General features: G+C 39.3%; 1 protein-coding gene across 1 annotated transcript; it reads right to left on the bottom strand.

Annotated features, from left to right (window-relative positions):
* Positions 1-3,066: 3,066 nt before the first annotated feature.
* Positions 3,067-7,855, bottom strand: LOC127567899 (regulator of G-protein signaling 21-like). Its single transcript, XM_052011080.1, has 5 exons — positions 7,670-7,855; positions 6,773-6,883; positions 6,400-6,461; positions 6,127-6,293; positions 3,067-4,900 (listed from the first exon to the last, which is right to left on the bottom strand). Exons 1-5 carry the CDS (start codon positions 7,822-7,824, stop codon positions 4,712-4,714), a joined length of 684 nt encoding a protein of 227 aa, XP_051867040.1. The 5' UTR covers positions 7,825-7,855; the 3' UTR covers positions 3,067-4,711.
* Positions 7,856-8,853: the final 998 nt, after the last annotated feature.

Raw genomic sequence — 8,853 nt, forward strand, 5'->3', positions numbered from 1 at the left:
TGCCTTTGAACTATTTTAGACTATCTGAAACATCCTGTTTTCCCACAGAATGTTGTGGGATCTGAAGCACTGTCTTATCTGGCACAGATTTGCAGTGAAGAAATATTTTGTGGGTAGGAATAGCTGATTTACTAGTCATTGGCTGATGGGTTTTGCAGCTGATACTGCTTAATTTGAGAGGACTGAGTGTGCCTGTGGCCAAACATTGACTGGAGGCACAATGGGAATCCATCTCAAACTCCCAAGAGGCACTCTTACTTGGGTTAACTATTGGATCTGGACTATCTCTCTGAGACTGAAAGCAAAATACACAAATCTCCCTTATTAGGCAAAGTGGTGCATTCATAGCAACTTTTGAGGGTGCGCGATAATGATGTTTATCGCTCAAACATTGACATTTGTCCTACACCACAAATACAGATGCTTGATACTGACACCTTGTGGAAGTAGTGAGGTGATCATCTTTACAACCCTCAATTAGATGAGCACAAAATGTGTTAAGAAAAAAGCCAGGGGGAGAACACAGGATATGGTCATGGTACTAATGGGCAACCTGAAAAGCCAGTGCTAAAATAGAAATGCCTGGGTAATTAGCTCCAACTCCAATATAAAGGTGAATCAGGAGACACAAGAGACTGCTGACGCTGGACTCTGGAGCAGCAAACAAAGTGCTGGAGGAACTCAATGGGTCGGGCAGCATCTGTGGAGGAAAATGGACAGTTGACGTTTCGGGTCGAGACCTGTCATCAGGACTGAAAGGTGGAGGGGAGATAGCCAGTATAAAGAGGTGAGGGCAAGAGAAGGACTTCTGGAGCCGATAGTTCCTTGCATTTTAATTCCACTCCCCGTTCCCACACTGACATGTCTGTCAGTCGGCTGCCTCCGATGCCAGGGTGAGGCTAAACACAAACCAGAGGAACAGCACCTCCTGTCCAACTGGGGAGTCCACAACCTGATGGCATGAACATTGAATTCGCCAGCTGCAGGAAAACTGCTGCCCTTCTGTCCCATTTCTCTCTCCTCCTGATCCCACCAGTTCCTCTCGCACCCACCCAGCCCCCATCACCCTCTTTCTTTCCCCTCCTCCATCCACTTCATTTGCCCGTCACCCACATGCTCCTTCCGACTGGATCTCCTCCCCCCCACTGCTCCCACCTGCCCAACCCACCTCTCTTACTTGATTTCTTGCTCCACCTCCCTTCCCTATCAGATTCCAGCATCTGCTGCCCTCTGTTACCTCCACCTATCACCTCCCAGCTTCTGTCCCTATTTCTGCTCTCCCCTCCCCCACCTGCCTGTTGCCTCCTCCTCACCTGGGTCCACCTATCGCTCGCCAACTCTTGCTTCGCGCCTTCCCCTCACCTCTTTATACTGCCTATCTCCCATCTATCTTTCAATCAGATGAAGTGTCTCGACCTGAAACGTCGATAATCCATTTCCCTCCACTGATGCCGCCTGACCCCCTGAGTTCCTCCAGCATCTTGTTTGTTGAGTAATGGTGAAGCACCCTGGGACGGCGTGTATCCTGAACATCAATTGAAGCTTTTTTAAAAAGGCAAGCATTCACTACAATGAGACTTGCAGAAATGTGAGCAAGCGGATTTCTCTGCATTGACAATTCAAAGCAGTGATGCTGAACCTGTGACCTCAAACACCAAGAAGGACAAGGGCTTCAGGCACTTGGGATCACCACCACATGCATGATCCCCTACAAGCTTCACATCATCCTGACTTGGAAATATGTTGCTGTCCCTTTACCGTTGCTGGGTTTACATCCTGGACCTGCCCCCCCACCGCCAACAGGCTTTGTTGGTGGACCTTCTCCAGGAGGACCACAGGATTTCAAGGAGGCCCCCCACCACTTTCTTAAGGGATGGACAGTAAATGCTGGCCATTCAGCGATGACCTGATCCTAAAAAATGAATAAATAAAAGAGTCATGTCATGAGTGCGGAGATATTTTCAACAGTCTTCTCTGTTTAGTGCTCATCTGCTTCATATATATTGATTTCTTCATGGCAATTGGTCTTACTTGTGCAATAATTTGCAAGTATTACCGAGCAGTAAGAGGAGGTGAGTAATCCCTCCTTACTTTGCTGTTCTGCAAGTCACATTAACCGACCAAACATGGTCAGAAGTTGCCTTATCATTTCCATTTGATAATCATGTTGTGGCAAGAACATCCTGCCTTTTTTTTTCTCTGAGACTGGACAACAGTCATAACCATCTGCTGAAGGGGGCCACCATGAAGGCACTTTTTGTAATAAACAGATTTTCTGAATATGTGTGAGCCATTTAGAAATCTATAGCTGTACAACCAAATCAGAATGCAAAATATCCACATTCAGTTTATGGCTCATGACTGCATGTTAATTGCAAATATAGTCATTTCAGGCATGCTTTTCTCTGCGTTGTTTTGTGAATACATAAGAATACTATAGTGAGAAGGAGTTTTATTTCTCTTTTGCAAATTAATCTATGTTGACTATATTTTGGGACATGTCACATTACATTTGTTTTACTAAAATGCTTCATACTTGGAATGTGTTGATATTATGCATGCAACCAGCTTTAGATTGCATCATTTATTTGTGCTGTGTTGTAGATGCCATGCCATCTTCTTGCGGCTACCATTGGGCAGGAGGTACAGAAGCCTAAAGTCCCACACCGCAGGTTGAAGAACACCTACTTTCCTTCAATCATTCAGTTCTTGAACCAACCTGCACAACCCTAATCACTATCTCAGCATAGCAACACTTTGCCCACCTTGCACTACAATGGACTTTTTTTTATTGTTCTCATTCTTTCTTGTATAATTTTGTATATTATGTTTTTCTTGTGAATGTTGCATGTCTAATGCTATGTGCCTGTGATGCTGCCGTGAGTAGGTTTTTCATTGCACCTGTGCATTCATATACATATGACAATAAACTCAACTTGACTTGAAGGCAGAGAAGAGGTGGTAGTGATGAACGTATAGTAGAGAGTTAAGTACGAGGCCACACCTTATATTTTCATTTAATATCTTGCAACATTAGTGAACGGAGGAAAGTAGAGCCCAGCAAAATATATTATAAACATCATTTATTGTCACTATATCACTTTCATTGACGGTTTTTCTCATAACTGTTTACTCAGTTCAAGGCTTGTGAGTATTTGGTACTCATTCATGCTTCAGTGTGAATATTTTACAGAGATAATGTGCTGACTAATCAGGAAAGGAAGGGCCCAAGTTATATAAAGCCACTGCGTTGTTTGTAACATTACCTGAACACATCAAAGGCCTTGAGCAAATGGCTACACTCTATTCTCTGACTGAACAATATACTATGCTGCATAATAATGCAATCAAGCTAAAAAAAACATGAATTCTCCTGGCAGTTTAATTGCAGCAGGAAATGTTTTATTGCCCTTTCATTAGCATCACTAGTCAGAATGAATAAAATGTCAGGATCTATCAGATTTTGTATAGCCAATTCAAATAAAATAATCTTTGATAATGTTGCCGGAAAATTGGTGATTATAATTTCCTTGCCAGACAAATTATGTGATCCAAAAGCATATTTTGTTAACATAAAACAATATTCAGCTTTCAAACTATTCACTATTTCCTCATCATAATGCTCTGTGCTGCAGGTGACATCACCAAATGACTAATACACTTGTCGGTGGGAAATCATTCAAAAGTATAGAAGGCAGACAGGTGGGTGGGTATAAGTCCCGTTGAACAATTGTTTGGTCACCTGTCCTTTATTGGATCAGTAGGGTTGCTCTAATTATACTCTCTTGACATCCTGTGGCATTTTACTGCTTTGATGACTCTATCAAAGATATTTTTCATAAAATGTTTCATAAATGGAAGCTCTATGGGTAAGAGACTATAATTCAGTTTCAGTAAAGGTATTACAATAACTTTTCACTCATATTGACTCTAAGAATGGGTCAGGATTGTCCCTGAAGAAAATATCTTGCAGGTTGTACTTAGTGTGGTAATAGTGCAGATATTTGTTGCATTGTCTGCTCTCAGCTTTCCCACACTTACCTTCCTGGTAAAAAGCTCTCACCTAACAAGTGGCCTAAATGCTTGTAATGATCTGAGGACATATCCTACCATTATTGAAAGATACATATTTTAAAAGAAGCTGTGATCTTATGTCATTGCTCAGAACTATTCATTTAAAATTAGAAAAAAAGCAATAATAAATAAATACTTTAATCACCACAGCTCCTTATTTCTGTATCAGAACATTATGTAATTTGTCATGGAGCATAGTGCAAAGCAATCCAGGCTAAAACTGTTCCACATGGCTTGCATGCAACAGTCAAAAAAAAATCTTCCAGTTCATCGTAAAACATGAGTGAGGAAGATTAGTTCATATTTCACTGTCCCTCTACCGAATCAAATTTGTTGCAAGTTCTCCTTGTAATTCTTCTTGTGAAGGAAATAAAAATGGTTCTGGTTTTGGTGAGAAGCCTTGCAATGATACGCAAATGGCACAGCATGTGGAAATGTGTTTGTCCTTGAAGCTGGGCAGTACTCCTTGCCCTTCTTCTGAATGAGTTTATATTGAATTTCAGTATTCTTTTCATGTTTCCTGGCAGATTTCATCTCTCTAGTTCTATGCAGGGCTGTGGTGCATGCAAATATCAGAAATACAGACTTGGCCTTCATCATCATTCTCATCATCTTATTGTTGGAGAAAACTCTTCATTTAACTGTTGCTGTTGCTGGCTTGTATTTTGTTTATCAGGTTTGCGTAGGCATCCGATTTTAGAAACCTGGGGTAGGAGTCTTTCTCCATCAAACCGAAGATAATTCTCTGGGCCCCCTCAAAGCAACCAGGAGTTGGCAGTAGAACACTCCTGCTGAGCAAATCTCTCATATTACCATCAATGTTGACCTATATTAAAAAAGGACACAGGTTAATACTTTGCTCCTTACTTGCCCTAATTTCTACATTATATTTAAAACTCAATATTTTTCTTGTCTGAAAATTAACACACTGTTCAATCTGAGAACGTACATCTGTTCAGAATAACTGCCGAATTTCCCCATGCCCAACTGAATTGTTTTCTGGCATTGAGTCATGAAGATTCTGTTGAGGTCTGACTGTCAACAGTTTCAGTTCTGCTAAATCTTTAAATATAGAAAAAAGACCTGTTAAACTGGTGTGGTGATTTGTTTTTCTGTTGTTAGTTGGGCTTTATACTGACAGAGCTGCACAGTGTTACCTGGTCTTCCCAGTAACTCAAGCACTGTATACCCTGCTGTCTATTAAATTATAGTATATTCGAGCTACCGAGCTTGCATTAATGTCAGATCTACTCAGCATTAGCTCGCATAAGTTTGCTCTGGGTCAAAATTTGAATGAAAATAAAAGTCAAATCTGTCTTTGAGGTTCAGTGTCAGGTACATTTTTTTGATTACTCTCTGGCGTACTGTCTTGGGATGGTCTCTTAGAAATATGGCGTAATTGCAAGTTGCAGTACTGTATTCAGAGGGGGGAATACAATTATATTCTGCAGAGTTTTGGGATATATTTCCGTGCATTTTCTCAGTAACTCTTATTTATGATACCATATTATGGAATGTACACACAAGTGGAAATCTGAGTGAAAAGACTATGTAAGTACGACATAAAAATATTTGATTTGTACCTACACTTCCCATCTTGTTCCTATTAATTATTGAGGAAAGAACACTAGAAAATTTCTGTTAGCTCCACAGCAATATAACCAAAGTTTAAATGCACTAAACATAATGATTAAGGTGTCAGAGGTACACTGATAAGAGTTCAGATATTTCCTTTGATATGATAGTTGAACAGGATGCACTATACTTTAAGGAGAGGACAGGGCACATTTCACACTTGCATCACTTGGGCACCAATCTTAAATGCATTAAAGATTTTTGGATCATTTTCTTGGGGCTGACCAGGCTTCAGTGATATTCTTTGGGTTTGCCACAACAGTTACTATAAAGGCTTGGTGACACTCAGTATGAACTCACCAGTAAAAAAAATCACGAAGAACTTGTAATGATAACATTAGTTTGACTGAAATTATACATGCAGATGAATTAGTAGTGCAGACCAGATATAAAGCCTGTTGACGAAAAATCACTCACTTGTTTTGGGGCATCACTTCGAATGAATTCTCTGTAAATATGTTGTGCCTTGGAACCCAGTTTATCTGTAGATTTGGTTTTCTTGTAGTCCTCACAGACCAGCCAGAAATCAATGTTCTCCTCACTGAACTCTGACTTGAGGAATGCCCTGAATGCTGCAAGACCGCCTTTAGGAAGAGAAAGTACCAATTTAGATTTTTATTTAGAGAGAACATACATGAAAGAGATCAATGGCAGTGATCATCCAACGTCAGAGTAAGAATTATTACTTACATGGATCAGCAAGGAGAATGTCCAAAGACTTGGACCATTGTGTTGCCTCTTCAAGAGTGAGGCTATAGAAAAGAGAATAAAATGACTTGGATATTTCATTCCTAAATTCAACTCAACTTTCACTTGTATAAAATAGCTATTTTGTTCTGAAATTTATATCCAGTTTGTACAAATTTACTTTCAAAATACTGGAGTAATGAGCTTACCCATTTTAGTGATGTTCTTTTTGAAATATTTACTTGTAGCACAATGTTTATTCCTCTAAATAATGAAGCTCCCATTTTGTACTCTCTTACACTTTACAATCTATTGTCTGCTGACCATTTTTTAGAGATAATTTCTTTCAAAAAGCGATGAAAGAGAAACTACTTACCCCATGGACAGGTCCAGTTTTCCTGACATGTTGGATAGAAAACTTATTGCTGGATGTTGAGATTCAGAGTTCAGCAATATGGAAAACAGACGAGTCTTGAGGTCCTTGGCTCTAAGGCAACATGTAAAAAAGAAATGTCAGTGTTAACAATATTATTTTGAATTAATACAAGAATGGAGAAGAATTCTACTCCTGCTCGCATTAATTGTATTCTAATCTATTTAAGAACTGATAATTGGACCTTTTGTCTGTTCAGCATTTCTTTAGTCAAATATAAATTACATAACTTTTTAATAAAAAACATTAGACTCAGTCAAATAGAAGTAACCAAGAGAGAATTTGTCAAGGAAATACTACTTGAGGCGTAATGAAATGGGTTGACTTCTGCGGATGTGCTGTTGAAATGACCTGAGCTATTGATTGACTAATGCCAGCAAACTATGCTTTATAGATAAAGTCTGTTTGTTGAAGTTGATTTGAGTTCTGATGACGTCCAGTTATTCTGTTCAAATAATTTGCATTCATTTTCCATTTTAGATCTATGTTGAGAGTGTGATATTTACATATCCTAACACAATGAACAGCAAAGTGCTTATAGGAAAGTAAGGACCCATTATTATCTACACACACCCTTCTGCACTCGTGAGGCAGCTACCACTACACATGCGAAATATTAATTCAAAAATTTAACACGGAATTAGTAAAAAAAATCCAACCATTACTTGCTTTTTTTATAAATTGAGATAGAAGAGACAAAGATATATGTTCTTCAGTTGAACAAGTGCATGATGAAGTACAGTATGACAGGCAAGGGCCAGTCATGTTGTGCAATACAGTTAATGAAATCTACTCATAAATTTAGTGTTCTTGTAGTAATAGTAAGAAGGTAATGCTTACAGATACTTTGCTTTCCTTTTCTCAGTCACTTGAGTTCCAGTGGTAGCACAGTTAGTGATGTCTTTCTGCTTCGTTGATGTGTTCTGGGGGAGCATGAATTCAGGCATGTCTGTCTGGCTGGTGTGCACTGGCTGATTCTGTAGGTTTTGCTTCATTTGCTGTCAGTAAGTGTTCCTTTCTCTCACACTGGATTCATATATAGGCAGGGCTTATGGTGGTGGAGGGGTGGGGTGTGGGGTTTGGGGGGAAGTACTGTTTGTGCGAGTAGAACTGGGTGATGTGAATGCACACCACAAAAAAGGAAGTTTTTCTTCTGAGCCATTATTGACGTGATTGCTCAACCAAACGGCAGCCTCATGCGCATGTAAAGCTGCACTCTGGTTTTCAGTTCAAATAAACACAATATCTGAAGATCATGCAAATGTTCTCTTCTTACGTTCATCTTGTCAAAAGTGTGATAGGAGAACCAAGTGTTCTTTGGGATGTTTTGCTGCAGCCTCTAAATTGATGCTGGTTATATGTTAGGGGTCTATGTTGTAACAGTATTGCCATATGCAAGAAATACTCGCACAGCTAGTTAATGAGGTGGCTAGTATAGTCAGTTGTTCATGCAACATTTGTAACATTTATATTCATTTGCTGGAAACATAAAGGCTCCAAAGCCAGAAATTGAAGCTGAGTTGCACTTTCTTTCTTGTCATTCAGTTTGCATTTCAATTACATTTATAAAATAATAAAATGTCCCAGGGTGATGTACCTAATGACGTCATCTAATGGAGGACTGACCACCCAGATTAAACATGTCTATTGAGTTTTTCCTGTATACACAATGAATTACCTGGTAATCCACCCTTGCTAGAGTGCATACGAATCCAGTATGCGACCACACCTTGGTAATGGCTGCCTGCGATTGCTGCCTAATCCAAATCTTTCAAGTAAGAAGAACATGCTGATTGAAAGACTTTCCATCCAGCTAATAATAACCAATGGTAAATAACAAGAAAAGGTAACAGGCAGACAAAAAATGATATGCAATGATAATGCACAGGGCAAAAATAACTGAAATAAACTAAAATCAGGTTATTCTGATATATCAATCTGAAAATATTTGTATATCTTATGTCTATAGAAGGGATAAAACCACCAAACATTAAATGGCATCTTGGATGATTTTAATATTTGGA

This window comes from Pristis pectinata, chromosome 3, assembly GCF_009764475.1.
Source record: "Pristis pectinata isolate sPriPec2 chromosome 3, sPriPec2.1.pri, whole genome shotgun sequence".
Classification (NCBI taxonomy): domain Eukaryota; kingdom Metazoa; phylum Chordata; class Chondrichthyes; order Rhinopristiformes; family Pristidae; genus Pristis; species Pristis pectinata.